The sequence below is a fragment of the Trachypithecus francoisi genome, unplaced genomic scaffold, assembly GCF_009764315.1.
Source record: "Trachypithecus francoisi isolate TF-2019V2 unplaced genomic scaffold, Tfra_2.0 Lachesis_group10, whole genome shotgun sequence".
NCBI classification, from domain to species: domain Eukaryota; kingdom Metazoa; phylum Chordata; class Mammalia; order Primates; family Cercopithecidae; genus Trachypithecus; species Trachypithecus francoisi.
The window spans coordinates 60,226,894-60,241,241 of record NW_022681455.1 but is presented as its reverse complement, the minus strand read 5'-3'; the positions used below and the strand labels follow the sequence as shown (position 1 = coordinate 60,241,241).

The 14,348-nt window shown below is 36.8% G+C and overlaps 1 protein-coding gene across 2 annotated transcripts in view; it reads left to right on the top strand.

Annotated features, from left to right (window-relative positions):
* Positions 1-14,348, top strand: part of LGSN (lengsin, lens protein with glutamine synthetase domain) — a 44,835-nt gene that overhangs the window by 12,140 nt on the left and 18,347 nt on the right. Inside the window, exon 2 of one of the 2 annotated variants that reach the window (XM_033219908.1) lies at positions 13,604-13,730. In XM_033219908.1, the coding sequence (XP_033075799.1) occupies positions 13,604-13,730 (127 nt within the window). Of the gene's footprint in view, positions 1-13,603; positions 13,731-14,348 lie in introns of those variants that run through there. The other variant, XM_033219909.1, reaches the window with a different exon arrangement.

Below are 14,348 nucleotides of genomic sequence, written 5' to 3'. Positions count from 1 at the left end.
TCTTCTGTTTAAGCTTGGCCTATCTGAAGACTGAAATATTCTGCCTGTGTAGTAATAGCATTACTGTAGAGTCCAAACAAGGCTATTTGGATCACACTGCCCCACTGTGAGAATCTTCAGACTGCTTAATATGCCTTCAGGATCCTGAGAGGTTCCCCTATTTTATTGTGTTTAGAATCTAGAGTTTCTTAGATAAGGGAATAGAGCCCGACCCAAAGAAAATCACCTCTAGGCTGGCCAGGGCTTGTGAGGTAATCTAGAATGAGTTATCTTTCCATGAGAAATCCTCAGTAATGCATGATGCCTGGGTAATAATTCTGGCTGACCTCTATTTAGTACTTACTATGCATCAGGCATTGCTTTTCCAACATAATGTTGCAACTAGGGAGAACTGTATCACTGAGTACTTGATAAATGGTCAAATATTTCTAAACTAATTGGTAAACAGTGGCTAACAAGAGCCTCTTAATGGTCTACTCTACCCAAACTTTTCTACCTGTCCTAGCATTTTCCTGGGGCTCTTGGACTTGTCCACAACCCATCAGTTAAACAGTTAAAGAACTAGTACCTGGCCCTACACAGGTCCTCCAGGACCTTGCTATAGCTTCCCAGCACCCCAGCAATGGTTGAGAGGATATCTTGATGACAGTGTTCATCAAGAATGTGCCAAGTACTTGGTGCTCTGGAGCCACCTGGCTGGGTTCAAATCTTAGCTTTGTCACTTATGAGACTTGTGAGCTTGGGTTAGTTGAGTAGTCTTTCTTTGACTCAATTTTTCTCATCTCTGAAACAAGATGGTAATGTATTTATCACATGGGATCTTTTTCAGACTAAATAAATTAAGACATGTAAAGCATTTAGAAGTTTAGAAGAGATCTAGCACATAATAGGCACAATATAAGTGTTGGTTATTTTTATTAGATGTACTGATGGCTAAATGTTGTCACTATCACCCTTCAGTGCCACACTAGATTCCACTGTTGGGGAAAGACAGGTGGTCACTGCTGATACAGTTGTGCCTCATATCTCTAGAGCTGCTCCATATTCTAAACAGCACTCCAGTAGTTTTGAGACCTAGTTGTGTGGTAGTTGAGAAAGTTTATTTCTTTACTTCTTACCTTATATTTTAAATCAATTGACAGTATTTAACAATCACAAAATTTCAAATAAAAATCCATATTTCTGGCATTTTTTGAAAATTTGTAAAACTGGCAACTTGAGGGCCGCGTTTTAATATGGCAACAATTGGCTGGACTCCTGTGTTGCCTCCTTCTTGGGAAGGGGTATCAACTGCTGTGTTTGCCCTCCAGCCCACTGTGTTTTTTTGTAATCTGTCTGGTATTTGAGTTTGCTCTCCGTGAACTAGGCTAACCTAAGCATATCTCTTTCTTTAGAACATGGAGGCCCTTAACTGCCACAACAACACTTTATTGCCTCTACTAGATTGTAATATTCTTTGTGAATCATGTTTTATGTTTTACTTATTTTTATGTCTTGGATTTTGCCTTATCCATAGTAGGTTACATCCTCACTCTTGGGACTAATGAAGTTTAAACTGGTGGTGATCTGAATTAAAATGGGTTTTACTTTTATATAGAAAAGAGTTATAAAAATACAATTGAAAAAGAATATATAATTGAAGAAGTTAAACAAGTTTTATGAGTTACACAGATAACATTATATAATAAAAACAAAATTCCATTTAAGTCAATTATCAAGCTATGGTGATATAAGAAGAACCTCAAACAAAATACTTGGATTTGAATTCCCATTCTTCCTCAGATATGACTTTGGACAAATTACCTAACCCCTGTGGGCCTATTTCTGCTTTGGAAAAAATGTAGGTAATAATAAATACTCCCTGTATGTTGTGGGTATTAGATGAAATATAAAATATTGTCTGGATATGACAATGCTTTTAAAATGTTAATATTTTTATAGGTATTGTTTTAAAGACTTTTTTTGTTGTTATTGTTGAGACAGAGTCTCACTCTGTCACCCAGGCTGGAGTGCAGTGGTGCAATTTCGGCTCACTGTAACCTCCACCTCCTGGGTTCAAGTGATTCTTATGCTTCAGCCTCCCAAGTAGCTGGGACTACAGATGTGTGCCACCAAATCTGGCTAAAGTTTTGTATTTTTTGTAGAGATGGAGTTTTGCCGTGTTGCCCAGGCTGGTCTTGAACTCCTGGCCTCAAGTGATCCTCCTACCTCAGCCTCCCAAAGTTCTGGGATTACAGGCATGAGCCACCACACTTGGCTGGATATTATTTAAAAGACTTTAGACAAATTAAATTTAACAGAGTTTAATTGACCAAAGAATGATTTGAGAATTGGGCCTCCCTGAGAACCAAAATAGGTTCAGAGTGACTCTGAAGCTGCCACATTGTTGGATAACATTTATGGACAGAACAAGAAAAGTGATGTGCAGAAGACAGAAATGAGTCACAGAAACAGCTGAATTAGTTACAGCTGGGAGTTTCCCTTATTTGAACGTGGTTTGAACAGTTGGCTGCCTGTGATTGGCAGGCATCTGAAATTCTAATTGGTACAGGAGTAGGTTATAGTCTGCTTATAAAGTTCTAGGCCAAACTTAAGATATGTAAAGAGGCAGCTTTATGTAAACAATTCCTCCCTTTGGGTCAACCTCTTAAGATTGAGAGGTTGACCGAAACCTTAGGCATTGACGTCACTCTCACACCATTGTAAATGGACTTATTTGGTGTCAAATTCCACTGGGAAATAGCAGTACAGTGGATTTTGTAAGGTGGGAATATGGAAACAGAATGAGGGAAAAATAACCTGATTGTTTACTTTAGGTTAATTTTTTGTAAGGGTTAGAGCAGAGGAGACTTCTCTATTATGCTGGTATCTCCTATTTTCAGAAGAAAAAAAAACTGTTCTGCTTTGGAATCTATCTTCTTCCTTAAAGTTTCACTGTGATTATGTTGTATTAGCATGAGTGATTTTGTTTTGATTTGGTCTGTTCTGTTGGGGCCTAATGCAAGAGTTCAGTCCAAAACAATGGTCTTCCATAATTTTGTTTAACAATTCTCTTCTTTTGGTCAGGTTCTCACCTAGATGAGAGTGTGACCAAAACTTAGGGCTTTGGTGCTACTTCATATTACTATTATTTTGGGTTTTCTGTCTTAGCATGTTATTGATAGGTTATAGTGTCCTCATGATCAGGCGTTTCTTTGAGATTTTGTCATTCCCGTCAAAGAGACCATCTGACATTCTACACATGACTGTCTGCAAACATTTAAAACTTTGGAGAGATATAGCATAACAGGGAGAATACTATTGTGACTGTCAGAATAATAATGATAATGACCACTGTAGTGACTGGCAGGAGCATACCAAGAATTTAGAGTATGCTTCTTAGCCAGAGTTCCTATTGGTTCCTAATAATCAACTGAAATTAAATAGCTCAAAGAATAAGCCAGGTGAAAAGTCTACATGTTTTAATTAAGGATCCTGTTCATTAATCTCTTGTAGCTGAATCTCTACAAAATCCAATTTGTTTATTCATGTACAATAAGAAGTGTAAGCCACTGTGCAGATTTCTCCCTGTTCAGCCTGTAGGTAATCTAGAGCTATCTAGTACAACTTTAGCAAGAGAATTTAAAGAAGTGTGCTGCGCACACAGGTTTTGCATTAAAATCTGCTATAGACTACTGTAAGGGATAAATTTCTTTTTTTTTTTTTTTTTTTTTTTTTTTTTTTTTTGAGACGGAGTCTTGCTCTGCCGCCCAGGCTGGAGTGCAGTGGCCGGATCTCTGCTCACTGCAAGCTCCGCTTCCCGGGCTCACGCCATTCTCCTGCCTCAGCCTCCCGAGTAGCTGGGACTACAGGTGCCCGCCCGGCTAGTTTTTTTGTATTTTTTAGTAGAGACGGGGTTTCACTGTGTTAGCCAGGATGGTCTTGATCTCCTGACCTCGTGATCCGCCCGTCTCGGCCTCCCAAAGTGCTGGGATTACAGGCTTGAGCCACCGCGCCCGGCCTGTAAGGGATACATTTCTAATCATTACCTCATTTACTCCAAGCCATAGAAAAAGGGACCTAACAAATGATGCCCATCAAGAAAGGTGAAGGCTCCTGGCAATGTTTTATTTAACCTAGAATGTAGGTTAAGAGAAGTGGACTGATGTTCTATTTCTGACTGATTATGGAGTAACAAAGGTGTCATTAAAATTCCTAGCCTACACTGGCCCTTCATCTTGCATCCGTCAAGAGATAAGGTTGCTCATGTATAAGGTTGTCTGTGAAATCTAACACAAATAAAAATATACTCCATGGGTACACACAAGGCCCGTTTTCCCGCTCTGTTGTTCAAAGAGGCACAAGCAAGGAAAAAATTAAGAAAGGTTAGGAATCTTATGATGGGAGAGAAGTCTTGTTCCATGATCTTGGGAAAGCTTTCTATGTATAGGATGCCAACTGCTTCTAGGCAGAAATTTCTCTGGTTAGCTTTACCTTAAGGTCTCTAACAAGTATTTGGTTTCAAGAGGCTGGATGGGCCTTCTGAGTTGTAATATTATAGACTCAAGGTTCAAAGTCCCAGCACTTTATTGCAGTGTGGGTGGCAAGGGAAGTCTTTCTCTGATGGTGTTTCCAGAAGGCCCAATCTCTAAGTTTTAGACCATGAAGGATTTGACTGTACTCGGTCAGTGGATCATAAAAAGCTCTTTTTACCTAATGAAAATACACTTTGGCACAATGCATTAAAGCCTGCATTGTAGCATTTAGTCATATGAGAATTTAGGTGCAGAAGATACATAAGGTTCTATTATTAGAGGCTTTGCAGTGACTGTTTCATAAATAGTCAACTCATGTTTTGGTTGGAAGAGGAACTGATTGTCATCAGTCTGCAGTACCTTTGACCAAGACAATTCAGTCCATTCAGTTAGATTTGCCTAATCCTGTTATATCTGTAACATCTTATGTTTTACAACTGGTCCAGTGAAACAAGTACCTTTATTGTTGGAGATTTCTCTAGGAATGTCTCATGACAGAAGCACATTTCTTGATAACTGTTAAGCTATTTTAGCTATGGTTATTGCATTAGCCTTCTTGCATGAGAAAGCTTGTATATAACTAGAAAACATGCATTACAAATAATAATTGAATAGAAGCCATGTGTAAATGTTCAAATGGCCCATCAAGTAGCAAAAATGTCCTGAAGTTTTTATTGTCTTCCTGGGATTATGGATTTGACAAAACAAAATAAACCACTTTGGCAACTTAGAATAGTCATGACACCAATTAAATTTTAAAAATATAATTTGGATGCAATCTCGGCTCACTTCAACCTCTGTCTCCTGGGTTCAAGTGATTCCCAAGTAGCTGGGATTACAGGTGTGTGCCACCATGCCTCAATAATTTTTGCATTTTTAGTAGAGACGGGAGTATCACCATATTGGCCAGGCTGGTCTTGAACTCCTGACCTCGAGTGATCCACCTACCTTGGCATCCCAAAGTGCTGAGATTACAGGCGAGAGCCACCATGCCTGGCCGAGTGTAGAGCTTTCTTTTTTTTTTTTTTTTGAGGCGGAGTCTCGCTCTGTCGCCCAGGCTGGAGTGCAGTGGCCGGATCTCAGCTCACTGCAAGCTCCGCCTCCCGGGTTCCCGCCATTCTCCTGCCTCAGCCTCCCAAGTAGCTGGGACTACAGGCGCCCGCCACCTCGCCGGGAGTTTTTTGTATTTTTTAGTAGAGACGGGGTTTCGCCGTGTTAGCCAGGATGGTCTCGATCTCCTGACCTCGTGATCCGCCCGTCTCGGCCTCCCAAAGTGCTGGGATTACAGGCTTGAGCCACCGCGCCCGGCCTTGAGTGTAGAGCTTTCAATGATGGAAGTTTTAATCACACAAGAAGGACCAGGCAACTCTCCAGACTCTCCATGAGTCCACACTAGACATTGAATTTATATTATCTTAAATACAAGTTTTGTTTCTTCAATTCAGGTGCATAGCACTGTTTGTTAAATGGGTTATTATAGGCAACTTAACTTGAACCATGAACCTCATTCAAATGGTATATTTTAACAATTTCAGTACTGGCTGATCTAGCGTGGTAAGCTGCCAAAGTATTTCCTTGGTATTCAATTAGTTCTTGTGCTACTTAAGTTAGCAATTTTATAAACTGGTCAACTTCTTCATTAGAGTTTTTAGTATTCCTATTCCATCCAAATGATATAATCCTAGAGTTATCAGAAACCTGTATTCAAGAGTGTTTATGAGCATTCTTTCAAACCTTTCCGGGAACCTCCTTGAGGACACAACATTTTAGGATTTTACTTGATTGTAATGGGCTTTCAGAAAGTTCATCAGAATTCATAAACTGTCAATAAGACTTAAAATGGTTATGGTTAAAGATGCAAATGACAAGGACATTTGGCTGTTTCTGTATCCTATATTAATTTGACATAAATAGACATAATTATTACCGATAACATATACTAAGACATATCAGAATATTAGGAGTCGCATACAATTTTGAAACACATATTCGTAATATATTCATAAAAATATAACTCAGAGAATGTTAAGTATCATTTATTTTACAATGCTTTCCATTTTATTTACCATATCAAATAAGCCTATTTATTATCTCTTCTTTGGATGCTTCGGGGACCTTTTGGAACATCCTAAAGTTAGTTTGAAGTAAAAAATACTTAATTTTAGAATTTGAAATTTGATCTTAGGAAGCCTATCAAATATGCCAAAGGTTTTAAGCACTGTTAAAATAGAATCGCAGATTACGGCAAAATAATAGTAATTCATTTAGCCTAACTGATAATTAAAAGTTTTTCAAAAGCAAAAATCCTTATTCTTTGATGAAAAGGAGACTAAGTTTTCCAAATAATCAAAAGACATAATAAAGACAGCATAAAACAAAATCTGTCTCTCCTCTATTTCTTTGCATTTTACTCAAAAGGTGGATGAAAATCTTTCACTCTTATTAATACTACAATACATTCTTATTCAAAAGAGAAAACAGAATTTTACTTTTCTCCCCTGTGAACTCTGCAGAGAAATATGAATTTGACTTTTGTATTAGTGTATAATCAATACTACAGCTAATTTTAATAAAACCTTATAAACAAATACATTCACCTTCAATCAGCTTTTGAACACACAGGATTTCCATAATCCTTTTTATAGCCTCTTACATTTTTTTCTATTTTCCCTCAACCTTGAATATCCATTAAATTGTATCTATGTCATTTTTTCATTTTGAAAGAACCTTTAAAAAACCTCTAAACTAGACAAAATTATATTTTCTCAACAAACACACATTTTCATTTTCTCATCAAAGACAATCTTGCTTTTCTTGTACACTTTGCATATGCAATTATTTATTTTATTTTGTTTATTTGTTTTTTTAAGACAAGAGTCTCACTCTGTCACCCAGGCTGAAGTGCAGTGGTGCAGTCTTGGCTCATTACAATCGCCACCTCCCGGATTCAAGCCATTCTCCTGCCTCAGCTTCCCTAGTAGCTGGAGTTACAGGTGTGCATCACCATGCCTGGCTAATTTTTGCATTTTTAGTAGAGACAGGGTTTCACTGTGTTGGCCAGGCTGGTCTCTAACTCCTGACCTCAAGTGATCCTCCCAGCTTAGCCTCCCAAAGTGCTAGAATTACAGGCATGAGACACCATGGCCAGCCAAATTATTTACTTTAGTAGTTATAGTTACATATATTAACTTAAATTTTAACTCTTAATAATTCTAACTTCCAGTGTAAAACCTAGGAAGTAAATGATTTTGAAGTGTTTTATATCAGTATCTGCAGATGAAAACCATTTCATAATTTTTTAGAAAGATGTTTCCTCAATTATTTTAATAAATCTAAATATATTTACCTTTTCAATATCATATAAAAATAAGATACTAAAACATAAATTTATGTTAATAATTAATACTTCAATATTTTAACTTACTTAGAAATGACTCAGATATTTAATGAGTATTTATTTCTGAATTTATTCTTATTTTTTATTTTTATTTTTTGAGGTAGATCTTGCTTTGTCACCCATATTGGAGTGCAGTGGCATGATCTTGGCTCACTGCAATTTTCGCCTCCCAGGCTCATGTCATTCTCCCACCTCAGCCTCCTGAGTAGCTGGGACTACAGATGCACACCACCATGCCTAGCTAATTTTTATATATTTTGTAGAGATGTGTCTCATCATGTTGCCTAGACTGGTCTCAAATTCCTGGGCTCTAGTGATCCTCCCACCTCAGTCTCCCAATGTGCTCGGCTTATAGGTGTGAGCCACTGCTCCTTTCCCTATTTCTGAATTTAACATGGCTTTAAGATTTTAAGTTTCTGAAAATAATTTTGAAAAAATAACATAGGTATTCTCCCTAATGTCTTTCCCAGTCATCATGGGTCCTGAGTGGCACCTAGGATGGCTAGGAAGGCCAGGGCCCATCTGGGTCCCTAATTTATACACCAAGTGTAGAGTCAAGGACCGAGGACGGAGCTATGAAAAAGATGTCTGTAGGATCCAACCCCTCTCAGCATGGCCAGGAGGCAAAGCTGGAGGAGGGAGGGCAGGGCCATATTGGGCTTGGCTGTGCCCTGCAGCTGGTGGCCCAGGTACAGTGGACATACATGTCTCCAGACCTGACCATGACCACCTCTCCATGCCTCAGAACTCAAAGGCTCAAAATCAAAGACACAAGTTCACAGTAAGATGTGTGAAAGGCCTCAGGGGAGCCCAGTAGTCAGCCTTTTCAGTGTCAGCTTATAGACAAGTCAAGCACATATCAAAATTTTACAGAAGCAGCAATTTTATGACCTTAAAACATATAGCAAAAACAGCATAAACCTTTCTGACCAGTAGACCCAGAAAAACAAAGTCTGAGTTATATTTAGTATTGGCAATTCTGAAGATATTCATATTTTATTTTGCCAACAATGTAAAAGCTTGCTTCATTTGCCAAATATTATATAAGATCAGAAAGAAACATCTGATACACATAACACATATATACATATAGACAGACACACAGACAAGAGCAGAAGTTAAAGTTTTCAGAAAAATTTTTCTTTTGCTAGTTTCCAAATAGTTTTTCTTTCCCCCACTTCAGACTATCAATATTCCAATTACCTGTTTCATTGTTCTAAGCAATTCTTAGCTAGAAAATCCTAAAATTTCACTTCTAAAGGGATGACTTTTAGGTAAAATAATGTAGAAATTTTATCTCTCAAATGCATACAGCTGAGACTTTAGGCCTACATGTTGTACCATCTTTTGCACAAATCAAGGAAGGAGGATGTGGATAAATGCCCAGTTAAGACAGGATGGATAGGAAAAGGTACTTCAGAGGTGAGACTTCTTACATAAATCTAAGTCAATAATAAGAGTCTCTAGTAACTTAGTCTTTCCTCTCTTCCTACTGCACAGAGGCAGACACCCTTAAAAATGGAGGTCTCCTTTACATATGTAAATTTCCTTTAAAAATGTGTTTCAAAATAGCCAGTTAAATGCCAGAAAGGTGAATTTGGAGACCAATTTAGTTCAATAGGCAGTCTTTTTAAGTTATCCACTATTTTTTAGCTAAAATTACTGAGTTCAGGTTGGAGTTCATGAATTAATAAGGCCAGGAAATAAATCTCTATGTGTGGTCTCAGCATGGATAGCTCTGAAAAGAAAAAAGTCTACTTTACTTGAGGGTCTACCTTCCATGAACACTTTATATAACTCGCTTTTTATCTTTGGGGCAGGATAGTAACTAAGCCAAAAGATTAGCAGATTCACTTTTTCTTGTCAATTAGTTGCTTAAGCTTTCTATTTGCCTTTTGAAAGCCTTTTAAAAGAGGCAATAGAAATATTAACTTTTTTAGAAGGCTCTGCACATTAATAGGCATCCTTGGATATGCCTAATTTAGGAGCCTTCATTTTTAAATGCACTTCTTAAAGTGTGGTGTTGGTGTTGTTTATTTTGACCATTCCACTATAATTTTAAATTATCTTTATAAGATTTTGCCATTTTGTACGTATTTGTGGCTGGTAGGACCTAATAAATATACATGTAGAGATATGGGGTAGACAAAAGTTAAGCACTCCATTCTTCAGAAATTAAGGATACCATTTTTATGTTGAATATTGGTTTTGGCTCTCACATCTCGATCAACTAAGCCAAAGATTTTTCCCTACCTAATGCATTGTAGAACACAAAATCCTGGTGAATTTCTGAAAACCAGAGTTCACACCTTCTACAGTATTGCCATTTCTTGCCAGTTTGTCTGACCAGTCAGCTATCTAAGACTTCTAACTGGATATAAACCAGTTAATTATTGAGTCTAACCCAGTCCAGTGTCTGTCATGACTTCTGAACCCAGTTAAGATAAAAAATGTGCACATCCAAATTCAGATAATCAAAACAGAAACACATGGATCTCCATAATTGGAGAGACAACTTACCCATGATCCCCTGTTGATTCGAGAGAGCAATGGATACAATGGAGCTGGTGGGTACCTTGCTTAATCACTCCGTGCTCCTGGGGGTTGCTAGAAGCTCTACTTCAAATCTCACTTCTGAGGCCATCTGTTAAAAGAAAACCTTTAGAAAAATTAAATTTTAAATTCAGTTAAAGAACAATTCAAGAGTCAGGCAGCCCTCAGAACCAGAATACATTCAGAGCGACTCTTAGACTGTCACAAGGTCAGATGATATTTATGGACAGGAAAAGAAAAGTGATATACAGAAGATTTCCATCTTGGTGCAGAAGATGGAAATGAAATACAGAAACAGTGTTTGAATATGTTTTGAACAATTGGCCACCTGTGATTGGCTGAAACTCTATGATTGGTAAAAGAGTAGTTTCTAGTCTGCTTAGAAATGTTTAAGTCAAGCTTAAAATATGTAAGGAGGCAGCTCTAGGCTCAATTAAATTTTACAATATGATTGTATTTATATTAGTGTTTACAGATGAGAATGCCAAGGCTCTAGAAGGACTTGCTACTTTGTGGAAAGGTCAGAATTACAACCCAAACCTCAATCATCTGGGCTAGTAGGTTTTTTACTGAAGCATCATTCACATTGCACCTAAGTGTAATTAAAAGATTAAGAATTAAGGAGAATAAAAATACTCTACTGGAGGTGGGATAAATGAGAGATCCAATAAATTTGGTTTATTATAGCTATGTTTATATGCTAATCACCCTAGTATGTAAAAGAAAACCAAAGGATTGAATGAAATGTATTTATTCTTCATTTGAAACCCCCACTCCCTTTTTTGAGCATTTTCATGGAGTAAAAGGTATGTACTACAACTTAGTTTTTGGGCTTTTTTATTTTTTTGATACCGAGTCTCACTCTTCTTGCCCAGGCTAGAATGCAATGGCGCCATCTCGGCTCACTGCAACCTCCGCCTCCCGGGTTCAAGCGATTCTCCTGCCTCAGCCTCCCGAGTAGCTGGGATTACAGGCACGTGCAACCACGCCTGGCTAATTTTTGTATTTTTAGTAGAGATGGAGTTTCACCATGTTGACCAGGCTGGTCTCGATCTCCTGACCTCGTGATCCACCCGCCTTGGCCTCCCAAAGTGCTGGGATTACAGGCGTGAGCCACCACACCCGGCCAGTTTTGGGGCTCTTATTGGTAAAATTCTCAGTTAGTAACTAGGAACATTTTTTTTTTTTTTTCTTAAGAAACTTTCCCTTTTGATCTGGTTTATATGAGGGCAGGTGAATGTTTTTAAAAATACCTTTCTTTTGTCTTAGATCTCTGGCTTTTAGGAAGCAGAATGGTATGTTGAAAAACAAGGTATTTTTAGAAATTGCATCTTTCATTCACTCTTGTGGCCTGGGGCAAGTTACTCTGAGTCTCATTTTTCTTATTTGTAAAATGGTGAGATTTTATTAACTTAAGGGGTACCATGAGAAAACATGCTTGACAATGTGCTCAATTTTAACACATTGTTATTTAATTGTTATTCAGTTGCAGGTTAGAGTTTGAAACTCAAAGAGATGTTAAAGTGTATCTCACCCGATTCCTTCAATTTATATATGAAAAGATTATATATGAGAAAGGGTCAAGCTAAGACAAATTTAGTCTGCTCATATTGCATTGATAATTATATACCTGGCTAAGTATTTCATTTTCTAAACAATACTTCTTTAAAAGACTATATAAATAAATAAGTAAAAATAAATATATACATACGCATTTAACAAAAGTAAAATTATAGACTATGCATTTCTAGCAAAACAATTTTAGACATGGTGTACATGTACAATAAACCTTTATATTCTGCCAGGTTCTATCAGAAGTGTGTTGGAAAAATTTATGCAAATATTGAAATTAAATCCTAAACTACTTACAAAATTATTTATTATATCATATATTAAGTATCATATTATCCAAATATAAGGTTATGTGGAGTGAAAAAGACCACAATTTTCTAATAAGTGAAACTTTAAAATTACAGAAAAGCCTTTGTTCTTGGAAATATAACTTTGTTAATAACAATAATAGCAATGCATCATAATTATATACAAACAGCAAAAAATGAAAATCTTTCTTTTTCTGTTTTAGCCTTGGGAAAATGAACTGGTTTTATAGATAAACTGATACAGTTGCTCCCCAGCAACTACTCAACATATATTTATATAACTTGCCTACAGAGGTAAAACCCCTCGGAGGCTGCTTTTCATGAAGATACTAAGCTCAAAGCATTTACGACATGCTTTTTGACCCTGACCCTGTCACTTTCCTCTCTCTTCAAACCACTATGAGGGGTTTGTAAAAAACCTTAAAAATATCAGTGTCAGCTTTTTCAAAATTTTTTGTATATTTTTTTCAGTGACAGCTTTTGTGTCTTGGGACTGCAGGGGTGACTCTGTGCACTGTTAGTGCTGAGATTCCTGAGTTCCCAGCACCAGCCCTTGCCTCACTGCCCAGCTCCCCACTGGGCATATCCTCTCATGTCAAAGATTGTAACTAGATTGTGAAAGCTAGGTTATTTTGTTTTAAATGCATTTCCTTAGATTTTCTTAAGCTATAAAATGGTTTGGTCATGATGTTTGTTTTACACATATAAAACACAGTCACAAAATAGCACTTTATGAACTCAAGGACTTTTTTGAAGTGAAGTAAATATTGATGCAATTTTTAATCGCATTATTAATTTTTCCTTTTTCTTAAGGAAAAAGAGAGCAGAGAACACAATTCTTCAGATGTGTATGCCTTCAGACAAAAAGGTTAGAAATCCTAAAAAATAGGAATCATAAAAAGTAAACTTTTTAGTTAAAATAGGTTTTGCAAAAATATTTAGGAATAAATAATATAAAATTCCCCAAGTAAAAAATAAACATAGAAATCTTGAGTAATTAGGCAAGGTTTTAATTAACTTAACGATATTTTCTGTACCACATATAAAAGGAGATAGAGAATATCTGGCCTATCAGCACAACGTTGGGCTTTTAAATTTTGAGTTATTCAGGTGAGTGTGGAAGTGACAAAATTTTCATCATTATAAAAGTCTTCTATGCTCATTAAAAAATTGAGCTATTCAAATATACTCTTTTGATATCCAAATATCGTTGTTTGAATAATCTGTTATTTGGCTTTTTGTTTATTTATTATCAACAGGACTCAACAAGAGATGAAGGCAATGAGACTGAAGACAACAGCATGAATAAATTAAGAAGGAAGAAAGTCACTAAACCACATGTTTGTTCAACTGAAGTGGGAGAAATGGATATGTCCAATTCAAATGGTATCTAACTGCTCTGAGCCCTCAGAAATGGTGTGGTCAATGGCAATCTCCATTTGGTCTTTCTTTTCATAAAACATCTTCATTCCTTTTTTGGGAGAAGCAAAAGGACAAATAAAATTTATTCCTATATAGGTGTCATAAAAGATGGCAAATATAAGCTTACAATATGAATATATAAAAATAACCAATCAAAATATTTACAATGTAAAGAGGGTTAGGATTAGGATGATAGTAGTAGAAAAAAAAAAAGAACAAAGCAGAGGAATGTATAAGTAGGAAGAGAGACAGTTTTCTGCTCTGAAAATGAATACAACAATCGTTACAGAGGATTTGAGGGGCCATAAGAATGGTATGGAAGGTGTTTTCATAACACATTTTGGAACTCCAACTAGATCTCAACAGATCTGAGACACTGCTAAAACTAGAAGTTAATTTGGGCAACAGTCTCAATCCTAGGAATCACTGTGTCCCCAGGAATTCCCAGCATATGATTATAATAAAAAAGAAGTCAGATTTTAGTAGAATCTATCTATCTATCTATCTATCTATCTAAAGACAGAGTCTCACTCTGTCACCCAGGCTGGAGTGCAGTGGCATGATCTTGGTTCACTGCAATCT